Source organism: Sycon ciliatum, chromosome 1 (assembly GCF_964019385.1).
Source record: "Sycon ciliatum chromosome 1, ocSycCili1.1, whole genome shotgun sequence".
NCBI lineage: Eukaryota > Metazoa > Porifera > Calcarea > Leucosolenida > Sycettidae > Sycon > Sycon ciliatum.
In genome coordinates, this window is record NC_088643.1 from 2,261,719 (window position 1) to 2,277,144 (window position 15,426).

At 47.5% G+C, this 15,426-nt stretch overlaps 1 protein-coding gene across 1 annotated transcript in view; it reads left to right on the forward strand.

Moving 5' to 3' along the window:
* Positions 1–15,426, forward strand: part of LOC135806786 (leucine-rich repeat-containing protein 15-like) — a 150,354-nt gene that overhangs the window by 43,614 nt on the left and 91,314 nt on the right. The window contains exons 8-10 of the mRNA XM_065321000.1: positions 8,085–8,153; positions 14,274–14,345; positions 14,976–15,059. Coding sequence (XP_065177072.1) covers positions 8,085–8,153; positions 14,274–14,345; positions 14,976–15,059 — 225 coding nt within the window. The remainder of the gene's footprint in view (positions 1–8,084; positions 8,154–14,273; positions 14,346–14,975; positions 15,060–15,426) is intronic.

The following is a 15,426-nucleotide window of genomic DNA, read 5'->3' on the forward strand; positions in this document are numbered from 1 at the left end:
TCCCCATCATGTACGATTACCAAAACTGGAATTACCAAATTTCAGGGGTGACGTCCTCAAATTTTCCGAATTCTGGGATGTATTTCAATCCACGGTACACGAGAACCCGTCTTTATCCCACGCGGAGAAACTGGCGTATCTAAAAACATGTTTGTCGGGCACGGCACGCAACGTCCTCGATGGGATCGTCCTCGACAACGACCACTACCCAATTGCTGTCGAATTACTCAAAGAACGGTTCGGCAGACAGCAAATGGTGCTGAATGCCCACTATTCAGCCCTGGTCGATCTGCCACCGGCCTATGACACGGCCACATCACTGCGCCAGTTGTACGACACAGTTGAAAAACACATCCGGGCGCTCAGTGCTATTGGCGAAGACTGTGACCAAGGGATTTTTGTGTCTCTGATCACGTCAAAGCTGCCGAGTCCTGCCATGTTTCAACTGGAATTAGCTAAAGGTGAGGAGACGTGGTCCGCCGACCGCCTCCGCAAACATTTACATGACTATATCATGGCAAAGGAAGCAGCAGCTCGACCAACATCAGTCGGTTCTGCACAGTCAAGCATGACTGTACCGCGGTCCACGAATGCCAGCCCTGGCGACATGCGGCCAGTCCAGACGTTGGCAGTTTCGGTCAAGAAACCACAACGCGCAAAATGCTTCTTTTGCAAGGAAGCCCATTACACAGATGAATGTGACCGGTACAGAACTTTAGAGACCAGACGCCAGCAAATCCAGGGTCGGTGCTTCATTTGTTTCCGGGACAGCCATATGGCTCCGGCTTGTCCGAACCCCTGGGCTTGTGCACATTGCCACAAGAAGACACACCACCGCAGTCTCTGCCCTTCCAAATTCGGAACTGGCCACCAACAACAACAACAATCGAAACCACCAATCAAAGCCAACACAACATGTGTCACAGCTCCTAGCTCTCCCAGCCAACAACAGGATGCAGTCATCCTGCAAACAGCAGTAGCCACAATTGGCGGCGCCACAATTACCCAGCCCGCGCGGCTCATGTTTGACACTGGGTCGTCACGGTCTTTTATTACACAGGAAGCACAACAGGCACTTCAACTTGATGCCAATGGTTCAGACACCATCGCCATGGCTGGCTTTGGCGACAGTACCCGCAAGGTTGTCTGTCTACCACGTGTGCAACTCTCTGTCGGGTGTGATGATGGCTCCACCGTTACGGTCATAGCCAACGTAGTCGACAACATAACATGTCCCATCCAACGCTTTCCACTCGATTACACCAAATATCCGGTTCTGCAGTCTGTAAATCTTGCTGAACCCACGCCCCTTGCAACAGAGAGCGTGGTTGTCGACGTACTAATTGGAAGTGATCATTACCATCACCTCATTGGCCCTCAGGTCATATCCGTTACCGCTGACCTAGTGCTGGTCGAGTCCAAGTTAGGGTTTATTCCGTCTGGCAAAGTGTCTGGTGATACGCCCCCAGACACCGTCATGCATCTGTCGGCGGATTCCATAGCGGATGACACCTTACCTGCACTCGAAGATCTGTGGAGCCTTGAGAGTCTGGGCATTAATGACAACCCAGAAACAACAGACAACGACATGGTGAGAGAACACTTCAACGCCACAATACGCAAAGAAAACGGTCGCTACACCGTCAACTGGCCGTGGAAGGAAAAAGCTCCGCAAGTGAACTATGAGCTGGCCAGAGGTCGACTCGTCTCCCTAATCAAGCGGCTTTCTACACAGCCAGACATCCTACGGCACTACGACCAGACAATCAGAGACCAACACGCAAGTGGTATTATCGAGGAAGTCCCGAATGCCGTGCCCACTGGGCCGGTCCACTATTTGCCACACCACTGCGTTCAGCGCCAGGCCAGCACAACAACCAAACTCCGCATCGTATACGATGCGTCAGCAAAAACCAACAAGGATGGAAACAGCCTCAATGACTGCCTTCACAGCGGCCCCAGCTTGCTTCCCGACCTGGGTGGCATACTGGTCCGTTTTCGCCTGTTCCCTGTTGGGATCACCAGCGATATTGAGAAGGCATTCCTCCAAGTGGGCCTCGACGAACCAGACCGGGACTACACCCGCTTTCTGTGGCTCAAGGACATTTCTCAACCAGTCTCACCAGCAAACCTGGTGACATATCGTTTCTGTCGAATCCCGTTTGGTGTTATTTCCAGCCCGTTCTTGCTGTCTGCCACCATTCATCACCATCTCGACAACAGCAACAGCACGCTCGGTTCTGAAATCCGCGACTCCACCTATGTGGACAATGTGATAACTGGGCGCAACACGGCTGACGAAGCCAGTACTCTCTATGATTCTGCAAAGAGCCTATTCAACGACGCCGCTATGAATCTCCGTGAATGGTCATCTAACAGTGATGAATTCAACCACACCCTGCCAGACTTCGACAAGGCCACATCCAACAATGTGAAATGCCTCGGCCTGGCTTGGGATACGAAAGAGGACACTCTCAATGTCATTTCTCCTAATGTGGCTCACAAACACGCCAACACCAAGCGCAGCATCATCTCCGCTGCTGCTCGCTTTTACGATCCCGTTGGCTACCTGTCACCTCTGTTTGTTCGAGCCAAGCTTCTGATCCAGGACATCTGGAAAGCAAAGCTCGACTGGGATGATCCGGTTCCCAACAGCATTGCAGATGATTGGCAGGCTATTGCCCAAGACCTGGACAAAGCAGACACGTTCAAGCTCCACCGTTTCACTGGTCTTGACCCTGCATCTGTCACTCGCCGCGAACTTCATGTGTTCTGCGACGCATCCGAAAATCGTACGGTACGGTTGCCTATCTCCGTGAGGAAAGCGCCGCAGCTGTGGCCACAGTCCTGCTCGTCAGCAAGACGAAGGTAGCTCCACTCAAACAAATGACAATTCCTCGTTTGGAGTTGATGGCAGCGCTAATCGGTTCTCGGCTTATCAAATTCCTCCAGAACACACTGCCATTTGATCTCCACCGCACTGTTCTGTGGTCCGATTCAACTTGTGTTCTACACTGGATCAATGGCACGAACCAGCAATCTGTGTTTGTCCAGCGGCGACTAATGGAAATTCGGTCGAATCCGACAATTGCGTTCAAGTACGTCAGTACAGATTGCAATCCTGCCGACCTACCCTCACGTGGTGCAACAGCTGCTGCATTGCACGCCAGCAAACTCTGGTGGGAAGGTCCTGAATGGCTACGCGGTGATACCAGCTCACTCGGTGAACTTCCATCCCCTTCACTTGCTACAGCTGCAGCAATGGCCTCAGAACCACCCACTGAGGTATCTGTCGCAATCAATTCTTGCTCTGGGGAGGGTCCTTTCATCTCTATCGAAAGGTATTCCAGTTGGTCGAAAGCGGTACGCGTAATGGCTTACGTGAAACTGGCAGTACAGAAGCTGCAAGGCAAATGCAAACAACAAACACAACTAACCACAACCAATATCAAGGAAGCTGAAATGGAATGTGTACGAGTTATCCAAGGTCAAGAATTTGGTGAAATTAAAAATGCAATTCAGAAAAAACAAAAAATGGAACTCGTTACCAAACTCGGTCTACTTATCGATACCAACGGCCTAATTCGGTGCGCAGGGCGCATGAAGAATGCTAGGTTTCCAGAATCTGGTCCAATACTGCTGCCACGGAAACATCCTGCCACGAGGCTAATCGTGCAACTGTGCCACGCTCGCGTTCGGCACTCCGGTACTAGCCAGACGCTCATGGAGGTGCGTAAGCGTTTCTGGATAACTCGTGGGCGGGCCACCGTGCAGACAATATTGCACAGCTGCTACCACTGCAAGAAATGGGAAGCGAAACCATACCCAATGCCGGATTTTGCTCCACTGCCGAGCAAGCGTGTTAACAGGTGCATACCATTCTCGTACACTGGTATCGATTACTTCGGCCCAATGACAATGACCAAGGAAAGCGAGAAATGCAAGGTATGGGTTTGCCTGTTCACATGTTTGACTACTCGCGCAATCCACCTCGAGCTAATGGAAGACATGACAACAGCCTCATTTCTACTGGGCTTTCGTAGATTTATTGCCCGTAGAGGTACGCCGATTGAAGTTTTGTCAGATAATGCAAAACAATTTCACACTGCCTCGAACGTCATTGGTGAAGTTTGGAATGACGTGAACCACACCGATGACTTTACTTCGTTCTGTGCTACGAATGGAATACAATGGAAATTCATAGTACAGCTGTCTCCATGGATGGGCGGCGCATACGAGCGCTTAGTACAATCAGTGAAAAGGGTCCTACGAAAGACAGTGGGCACTTCAATTCCAAACCGTGATATGCTCAATACGTTTCTAATGGAGGCGGAGGCGATAATTAATGCACGTCCACTGGTCTACGTTGGAAACGAATTGGATTTTGGTAATGTTCTTACTCCCAACCATTTCTTGTCTTTAAACCCGAAGTTGGGCACTCCTGGTATGGAGGGAGACTTTGGTAATGACCCGACGTTTGAGCCTGACACGTCTTTGGCTAACACATTGCTAACTGCCTGGACGGATGGTCAACGCCTACTACAGACTTTTTGGTCAGAATGGCAGTATTCGTATCTACCCACGCTACGTGAACGTGGTCAGACTGCACTTCCGCATGGAAGACTACAAGCACATGATCCACCTGCTGTGGATACTGTTGTCCTAGTCAAGGAAGAAAAGATGCCACGCGGCTCTTGGTTAATTGGACGAATTGACAAACTGCACAACAGTAATGATGGTGAAATCAGATCTGCAACAGTTGTTCTGCCATCCAAGCGGCAGATCCAACGTCCACTATGTCTGTTGTACCCAATTGTGCAAGCGGAGAATCACGATGCAGCGCACGATGACCCGCCGCTCGCACAACCCGCACAACCTGCACAGCCTGCACAACCTACACAGCAACAACCAGCTCGACCAACACGCCGAGCAGCCGCTGGTTCCCGTGCTAACCTGAAGAACCTAATAAGTCAAGGTGCAGTATAACTCTGTAAACTCTGTAAATAGTCTGCATGAATGTATTTATACACAGTACACTCTCTTGTTGAACACTAAGCAATCACCACACACTCATTTACACTTTGTCTACACTACTGCAATTACAATCGCTCTTTTTCTCTGTTGTGGGGAGTGTCGCGAACGTCGCGATGAAATACATGTACATGAATTCGGAATAACCAATTTATATTTGCATTACATGACGATGATTTTGTACTCTCTTGCTTGCTTACGTTGTGGCTGATTCCACGCTTGGGTTAGCCGAAGTCTAGTTCCCCATCGTCCTTTCTAGTGATTAATTTCATTCTACTTCGAAGTAGCTTCAAAGCAATCCTTCGTTTCTCTATTCTTTGCATTTTGTTCACAAACAAATTCTTCGTTATGTTTTCGTCCCGTGAGTATTTTCGCGCTCTTGATTTGTTTTGCTCACGCGTGACTTTCCTTTCCTTTCCTTTTGTTATGCATGACCATGATGACGTATTTGTATGACGTTTATGTGTACGTGACCACGTGACTGCGTGTTCACTAACTCCATGACTGTACAGACAGACAGTAGGCTAGTGCATTTAGCGATTCGCTCTCCTTGCTGTTCACTTCTTCTCCATTTCTGTTTGTCGCTGCACTAGTTCCTTTTGTTACCATGCCACGTAAATGAAGGTCGTGGTCGCCATTTTTATGCATGTTCTTTGTGCGCAGCTGCCTGTGGATGCAGCTGCCCTTTTTCCGTTGAAATTTGATCTTGTTTGAGAAAGAAACAAAGAAACAAACTTTCCAAATCAAGAAACGTAAATGTCTTTCATGTCCGTTGAGTCGGGATCCTTATGATGTCGCGAGTCACGACAGGCCGGTTGGGGTGGTGAAAGTGGATGACAGTGCTCTTACTTTCGTTGACCAGGAGATGCCAACCCTTCAGCCACTGTGCCGCAGTTGTCACAGCTGACTGGAGGTGCTCTTCTGCAGCTAGAAAATTCTCGTGAGCGGCAATGATGGCAGTGTCGTCGGCAAACTGGCTGCACTCAGTGTTGGCATTTATGCAGGCGGTTGGCAGATCGACTGTGTAGGCCGTGAACAAAAGCGGCCCCAAGCCAGAGCCTTGGGGGATCCCCGCTGGAATGTTCAGCCAGGTTGATTTGCTGCTCTCCACTTGCACACGTTGTCGTCTGTTGGTGAGATACGAGGCAAGCCACTGGAGGCATTTGCCATCGAGTCCGAGGTGGGCCAGTTTTGCAAGCAGTCCTTGGTGCCACACCCGGTCAAACGCCTTAGATAGGTCGAGGAAGCAAGCAATTATTGTTTGCTCGGCGTCTCTTTTCTCGGTGATCTGATGGATTAGCCGAGATAGCTGCTGTGTGGTGCCATCGTTTGGCCGAAAGCCTGATTGGCCGTTGGGGAGGTGAGGTTGAATGTGCTTCGAGATGCGGTCAGCAACTATCCTCTCTTGTACTTTCGACGTCAGGCTGAGTAGCGATATCGGTCGATAGTTGGAGGGCTCGGTTTTGCTGCCCTTCTTGTGGATGGGGGTGACTGTTGCGTCCCTCCACTCTTGCGGGATAGTGCAACGTTCGAAGGAGATGTTAAAAAGGGTTGCTAGGGATGGCGCAAGTGAACTGGCTGCCTCTTTCAGTAGGCGGGTTGGTATGCCATCACAGCCCGGGCTCTTTGACGGGTCCAGGTTAGACAGTAACTTTGAGACCTCTTGGGCTGTTGTTTCAAGTGTAGTGAGGCCAGGTGTATTGGGTGTGGGGGAATGAATGGAGGGGAGTTCCTCGTGGCACCCTGTGACTGACTGTTGGCTCTGCGAGATGAAGAAAGCGTTCAGGGCGGTTGCTTTTTCAGCAGGGGTTGAGAGAGTCTGGCCCTGGGAGAGCATGTCTGGCAGAATAGGTCGTTGTGAGGACTGGAGGCCGTGCATCAGTTTGTGTAGATTTGGTGTGGAGTGGCTCGTCCCAGTGCCATTACTGACATATGTAGACTTAGCGATTCGGAGAAGGTGAGTAACTTTGTTGCGTTGGGTGGTGTATGCTGTCCAGTTGCAGGGCGTCCGGGTGCGCAAGTAGGCACGGTAGAGCCGGTGTTTTTCTCTGATGGCGTTAGTGAGCTCTGGGTTCAGCCATGGCTTTGCGGGGTGGCTAGTATGCCTCGGGGAGTGAGCTACTGCACAGTGTTTGCGGGCACAAGTGAGCACTTTGTCCTTCCATGAATGCCACAGGTTGTCTATGTTGGTAGTGTTCAGGGTGTCACCTTCCGGTAGCAGTTGGGTGCGTTCAATTTCGGCTTTCAGACTGCTGATGCTTTGGTTTGACCATTTCCAAAGGGTGGTGTTATGGGTGGGAGGTGGTACGGCTCGAGGGGGTGCAGCGACTGGCTGGATTAAACCCCTGATGGATAGGTGGTCCGAGTTGCCGATCTGCGGGAGACTAGAGATAAGGACATAGTCGCTGTCTACATCCGTGGCGACGAGATCTAGGCAGGATTTAGGGTGCCCATTCTGCAAAAGAGTGGGGAATGTGACATGTTGGTGTAGAGAGTACTTAGTAAGTTTGGAACAGCACTGCTAGGTCCTCGCCAACAGCATCTGTCGTGTCAGAGTGGCACCAAGCAGCGTTCTTTGCATTGAAATCACCGAGGATAATCTTTTGCGTTGTTGTTGGTATGGCTCGGATCAGTTCCTCAAGGTGCTGGCAGAATAGACGATGGTCGCAACGGGGTGGTCGGTAGATGCATGTTGCGTTGATGGTGCGGTTGTTGGCTGACAGTTTCAGCAATAGTAGGTCAAAGCTGTCGGGTTGAGTTGTTGTTGCTGTTGATTTGCTACTCTTTTGTTTTCCCTTTCCTTACTTTTTATTTCGCCATGGTTGGCAATCACCCACTCTCTTTATTGGCCGGTGTTTCCACCGAGTCTTGAGATGTTGTGATAAATTCAATAAACGCAACTTCTGTAAAAACACTTGGTGAAGTGATGACATGGGGGTGGTCATTGGTTTTTAAAGCGACTTCTAGGCAATGCATCCCAGTGTAGAATGGTCTGGGTGCTCTCTGCACTTACTCACAGCTGGCTTATCTATTTCATCTAATTTATTTTGCAGAGATTTGAGTGACAATCAACTAAAATCCTTTCCATCGGGAATTTTTGGCATCACAAACCTTGGATCTCTGTGAGTATTCATTGAAAGGGTCCAGGGCACCAATTGGAATCTGTTTGCTCAAAACTGATCTTGTTTACTATTGTGAGGTCTTGCTGAAATGTGCATGCATTATCTGTATGTTTGGCCCATTTTGGAAATTGATCAGCCTGCAGATTGCACTGAGGAATCTTGAGAATGCCAAGAGTTCACTGCGCAGTTGTTGTTATTGTGCTTATATTTATAGTCGGTCAACCAAACAGGCAATGCCTTCTCACAAGGAGATGACTTAGAAGAGGAGAGGGGAGAAAAAAGGCATGGAAGGGAGATAGAATGGAGAATATGCTGTAGTATATGAAAGAAACTGGAGTAAGATCCAGATCTTTGGCACAGTACAAAAAGCGGCTTAGGCAACCGGGAGAATAAGGAGGTCTTGCGAGCGCAATGCATCACACAGCCGCTTCTTCTTCTTCTTCTTCTTCTTCTTCTTCTTCTTCTTCTTTTTCTTTTTCTTCTACAAATCAGTAAATTCATGTTAGAAGTAGTATCAGCAAAGCAAAAGTCGTCAAATACCGAGCAAACTCCCACTATCGGTACATACATTACCTTCTGTAAACCGGGTCAAAGCATCCCCCGCGGCGAATTACCTCAGCCGAAAGGTCTGAGCGATGGGTTTTTGTCGGGATCACATGATTGGCAGCTTCTTTCAGATCTGGACGAGAGGCTAGTATTCCCACTCTTTATTGCACCTACCATGTGTCGTCCAGGCATAGTTCTCTTCTCGAAGAAATTGAGAAGGGTGCTTTGGCTGGAACTCACGGTCTGTAGCGAAGATCGCATCCTCCAGTCCAGGGAGAAGAAGCTGTCATGGCATCGCCACCTCAAACAGGAGTGGGGATAGTAATCTATTAGTAATACGAGGAATAAGATCGTTTGTGCACACTCAAGATGCACAGACACACCAACATACATGTAGTGTACACAGTGTTTCACTTCACTATAACTAAATTGAAATGAGATGATTTAACAATCTGTACAGCATTACCGTCAGTCAAACAGTCTTCCCCAAGATGGAAATGCAATGTTTTGTTGTCGCGAGGCAATTTCACTGACACAATGTCATGTTTGTGACATCAAAACGGTTACTTCGTGGAATACATTACAGTATTATCTTGAGAAGCCTTTTCTTGTCATTGGCATACAAGCAATCCTTCTACTACTAGTACACTGGCACTGCGTTTGTCGATCCCATTGTATTTTGGCATCATACTAGAGGAAGAGTGTCGTGGAGTTCACATAATTATCACAGGACAAAAATACATTTATCATGAAATAAAAGTGATTATAGCTAGACGATTGATGCAAAGTCCTTGCAGTCCTTGAGGACTGATATCATTGTCACGCAACTATTATTACGAAGTCGTTGATTACTTTTAGGGCATTCATTCAAGCAACATCAAACAAACGCGATACGCTCCTTGAAAATGAAAAAATTCAATCATAACGACAGAACAGCAGACCAATCGAAACGAGTAAAAGCTTCCTTACCTCAGTCATTGTCCTGCCATGTAGTTGGACAGCCTTTTGACACGGTGATACAGGCAGCTCTTGTCCAGTCAACCAGGGTATCCTTGTGGCGTTGAACGAAAGAGAGTGTCAGTGTATCTGACTCGTCAGATTGGAACTGTGGTGAACTTTTCTCGTTCTCCGCTTTCTGCTTTCATCCCACGCACTGATGAAACCGTTCAAATGTCTTACTGTCAGCAACTGCACAGCAGAACTGGCAGCCATGGCCAGTCAAACAGGGGATCTTTGTGGCGCTGAACGAAAGAGAGTGTCAGTGTACCTGACTCGTCAGATTTGAACTGTGCTAAATTTTCTGGTGTTCACGAGGTGTTTATCGCGCTGGCAGCGGAGCGTCTCTGTAAGTTTTGTATCCCTGGTGATGTTTGTGCCTGGAGAGCACTATATAAGTGGTGCTCTTCAGGCACAATCTTCCTCAGCCTACTCAAGCTCAACTGATGAGGGGTGAATTCCCCGAAACACTGTGTATTGAGCAGGGAGTGGTGCTTTCTTGCAGGTTTGCTGAGTCGAAGGTTCGATGGACTTCTCGTGTGCTCTGGATGGCAGTCGTGAGTCAGTCAAGTGTCAAGTAAAGTCGGCGGAATAGCGCGAGCTCCGGTGTGGGGAGCAAACCTTTCTTCTAAATTTTCTCGTTCTCCAATTTCTGCTTTCATCCCGCGCACTGACGAAACGATGAAACGTCTTCAGAGAACCACAAGACGCTTTCCAGATTTGATTTTGAACGTCTCCTTTTCCTCCTTGGTTACCTCGAGACATATTACTGTCAGCAACTGCACAGCAGAACTGGCAGCCATGGCTGCAGTGAAGAAAGGAATGCACTGCCACGAGGCAAGCAAAACTGAAAAGGTGTTTGTTCTCATTTTTTTACTACACACAGGATGGTGTGACTGGATAAACTGGACTCCTGGACCGTGAATAGGGGACTTGTAGAAAAAGTGTACTCCTTATAGGGGATTGCGCGGCTGGATGGACCTGATCAAAATTGAGTGGACTCCTGGACTCTGTATAGTGGATTTTGGACCAATGGACTCTATATAGGGCGTTGGACACCAGATAGTGCATGGACTCTATACTGAGTCCAACATATATTTCACGTACAAGCGTACTAGTGGGATGTATTATACTTACAGACCTTCATACAAACTGACAGTCAACTTCTTCCTGTTTCTATGGTGGCGGTCTATATGGGGTTTGTATGAGGTATGAGGTTTATATGCCCAGTATAAGCTGCCAGCATGATGGGCAAGTTGACTGGAAGTTTGTATGAAAGGTCAGCATAAGTCACATTATGCTGACCTTTCATACAAACTTCCAGTCAACTTGCCCATCATGCTGGCGGCTTATACTGGGCATATAAACCTCATACCTCATACAAACCCCATATAGACCGCCACCATAGAAACAGGAAGAAGTTGACTGTCAGTTTGTAATTGTATGAAGGTCAGCATAAGTATAATACATCCCACTAGTACGCTTGTACGTGAAATATAAACCGACATACAATCCTCGGCTTCGCCTCGGTTTGTATGTCGGTTTATATTTCACGTACAAGCGTACTAGTGGGTTGTATTATACGTATTATTTCGAATTATTGTGTCCGATTCGATATCAATATTTTTCTTCATCTACTCATATCCAGCGTAAGGTAAGTGAAAGAGAAGACAAGAAGCAGTCGCTGGCTGGTGAATTACGCCTGCCTTGACGATTTTAGGCCATCGCTGCCCTCCCTCTCGCTCCTGTTTGGAGAGCGAATACTGCGATGGGATCAGCGATACAAATTTGCAATTTCGAGTCGCATTCCGTGCCGACATCGCCACAGCCAATCTCTCCAAGCGTCCACCACATCTAGAAGACGTCGACATTACCTGGAACAAGCTACATCTTTCCTACAAGCAGCGAAACTGACCGAGAACATGATCGAAACAGGGAAAATTGTTTGCACTGAAAAGAATACTTTTGAACGCGTTCGTTCTCCATACTTTCAAATGGCAACCTGCCCATGTCATACATCAGCGCTGAAAAGAAAACTTTTGTCTTGAACGCGTTCGTTCTCCATACTTTCAAATGGCAACCTACCCATGTCATACATCAAAGCTGGTGACTTGTTTTTGGCTCTCTGTGACTTGTTTGTGACCGGTGACTGGTAATAGAGGATTTGTGACTGCTTTGACTGGTATTAGGGGCAGTGACTGCTATGAGAGGCCTGACTGGAATCAGAGTCCTACATACGTTTTGCCACGGGCAGTTGATGCCAACCTCATTCGTCGCTCACAATCCTCCTTGTCGCCAAAGCGTGACCCAAGCTCAGCAGGCAAGCTGGCCAGAGGATCGCCAAGTGTCATCATCATGATTCATGGGTTAGGTTCAGCCACTCTGTCTTCCCCCGTGTACAGAGTAAGCGACCAGCTACTGAATACGTCCTTGATGACTGGAAGAGAATCGGACAACCACTATTTAATTCTTGTTTAATTCCTCCAATAATAATAATTATGATGAAGAAAGGAAAAGGACAAAAAGTTACGAGTTACTTTCTTCATCATAACTATAATGGCTCACCATCCGAGTTCTATAATAATAATGCTAGTAATATGTTTGGTGACTTGCTAATATGTAAAAAGGCGACGTGGAGACAATAATCTTAATAACAGCGTTCCTCCTTTATTTTCCCAATCGAACATGGTTGAACAAGTGGTCACGTGCTCCTGCGTACACCAGTCACCTGGTCACCGTGCCTGCAGGTACAACTTACTAGACTGTTTGACCTTTTTTTGGGTGCAGTCCTGTCACTCGAGTTGAACCTTAGTGTGAAAGTTGTTGCCTGCTGGCGTGGTGAACAGTTGATTTGGGCACCCAGGAGCACGTGACCGCTTGTTCAACCATGTTCGATTGCGAATAAAGGAGGAACGCTGCATCGCAGCCTATTCGGACCAAAACCAGTCGACTCAGCGTCCAAAAGACTACAACATATGGGCCAATCGCGTTCATCCGTGCTTTTACTTAAAGTATAAGAACGAAATGGCGCTTTTAGTGACATTTTGCATACAAATCCCCATCTAGTAGGGCGCAGTCACCCAGTTTCGGTGGAAGTGCGCGAGTTCGACTGGGATTCAAGTAGGAAGGGAGCGTCTCAGCTTTCTCGGACCAAGACCATTCGACTCAGCACCCCGAAGACTACAACTGGTGAAATTTTGATTTTTGCCTTAACTTCCCCTTTAATAATTATTGTTCAATCTGCGGACAGAACTGTTTCGTCCTTTGTGGACTCGTCAGCGCAGCACAGAGGAAATGAGGCCGAACCTGATAGCAATGGAAATAAAAATTTCCAATCAGGCCCGAACGTACCTTGCCAGAGTGCTCAAACTGACAAGTCAGTGAGCTCTGCATAACGCAAACAGCAAAGGCACTACCCCACGCAAGAGTGCTCAACTGCTACAAGAGCAGGAGCGAAATACTCAATCTGCGGGCAGAACTGTTTCGTCCTTTGTGGACTCGTCAGCGCAGCACAGAGGAAATGAGGCCGAACCTGATAGCAATGGAAATAAAAATTTCCAATCAGGCCCGAACGTACCTTGCCAGAGTGCTCAAACTGACAAGTCAGTGAGCTCTGCATAACGCAAACAGCAAAGGCACTACCCCACGCAAGAGTGCTCAACTGCTACAAGAGCAGGAGCGAAATACTCAATCTGCGGACAGAACTGTTTCGTCCTTTGTGGACTCGTCAGCGCAGCACAGAGGAAATGAGGCCGAACCTGATAGCAATGGAAATAAAAATTTCCAATCAGGCCCGAACGTACCTTGCCAGAGTGCTCAAACTGACAAGTCAGTGAGCTCTGCATAACGCAAACAGCAAAGGCACTACCCCACGCAAGAGTGCTCAACTGCTACAAGAGCAGGAGCGAAATACTCAATCTGCGGGCAGAACTGTTTCGTCCTTTGTGGACTCGTCAGCGCAGCACAGAGGAAATGAGGCCGAACCTGATAGCAATGGAAATAAAAATTTCCAATCAGGCCCGAACGTACCTTGCCAGAGTGCTCAAACTGACAAGTCAGTGAGCTCTGCATAACGCAAACAGCAAAGGCACTACCCCACGCAAGAGTGCTCAACTGCTACAAGAGCAGGAGCGAAATACTCAATCTGCGGACAGAACTGTTTCGTCCTTTGTGGACTCGTCAGCGCAGCACAGAGGAAATGAGGCCGAACCTGATAGCAATGGAAATAAAAATTTCCAATCAGGCCCGAACGTACCTTGCCAGAGTGCTCAAACTGACAAGTCAGTGAGCTCTGCATAACGCAAACAGCAAAGGCACTACCCCACGCAAGAGTGCTCAACTGCTACAAGAGCAGGAGCGAAATACTCAATCTGCGGGCAGAACTGTTTCGTCCTTTGTGGACTCGTCAGCGCAGCACAGAGGAAATGAGGCCGAACCTGATAGCAATGGAAATAAAAATTTCCAATCAGGCCCGAACGTACCTTGCCAGATATAATAATTATTGTTAATTTCTCTGCCTTTTAAATCCTCTTTTTCATCACCTGGTGTTTCTGGTTTCTGCTATTTTACATCCTGCAGAGACTTGTCCAATAATAAAGTCAGAGAGTTACACAAAGAGATGTTTCAGAATATCAAAGGCTTGACGAATCTGTAAGTAACTGCGAACTTGTGCATTCACATTGTGCGAAACGCAGTTCCCCTAGTGCCAACTGAACTATTCAGCGAGAAGTACGTAGGAGACCTATTCAGCGAGAAGTACGTAGGAGTAATGTGCCTTTAATACTGCTACTGTACAGTAATAACTTTGATGTTTTGTTAACTCAGCCAATTTGAAAACAGCAAGAAAACATTGTGCAATTGTGCTTGCTATGTCAAGATGAAAATGACCTATAATTTGCTAATTACTCCTACGTACTTCTCGCTGAATAGGTCTCCTACGTACTTCTCGCTGAATAGTTCAGTTGCCACTAGGGAAACTGCGAAGTCCAAATTTGAAATTCCAATTTGCGTTTGGTCGCAGTGGACATAGTTTGATGCGCTCCCCATGATATCAATCGAATGGCCGAGGGCTCTCTAGGGCAGCTTAACACATCCCAGCAAAACAAATGCACTTGCGTTATCACATTTTCTTCTCAGACCCTTCTATGTCCAATTGCAGCTTGTTAATTCCTCCGAGCGTAACCTGTTTGGTGACTTGTTGATTGCTAATTTCTTAGCCTTTTAAAACTTCAACTGGTTGTTCTTTTGTTTTTGTTTTGGCTTCTGCTTTTTTACCTGCAGAAAATTGGACAACAATCCAATCAGAGAGTTACCCAAAGACTTTTTTCATACTTTTGGAAGTAGCATTACAAGTTTGCGTCATCTGTAAGTTACTGTTGACTAATGCATTCACCCTCAGTGTGCGAAACCGGGTAGTTTCCTTAGTGTCAACTGAACTGTCCATCTAGAAATACGCAGGAGCAATGTGCTTTTGATACTAGCAGTACAGTCGGATACTGAGCCAATAAGAAAAGGTAAAAATAGAAGAAAAACACATGGGAACGAGTTATGGAGCAACTATCCACGACTGTAAGACGATAATAAGCAGTCAGAAAGTGCGATAACAAGGCACAACACTGACAGGCTACTGCGACATTCAACGGCCTGTGACCTAGCTCTAACACATCTACAGTGCGCAAACCAACAGCCTTCCAGCTTGGAAGGTTCATGGTTATGATTCGTTTTCGCAAAG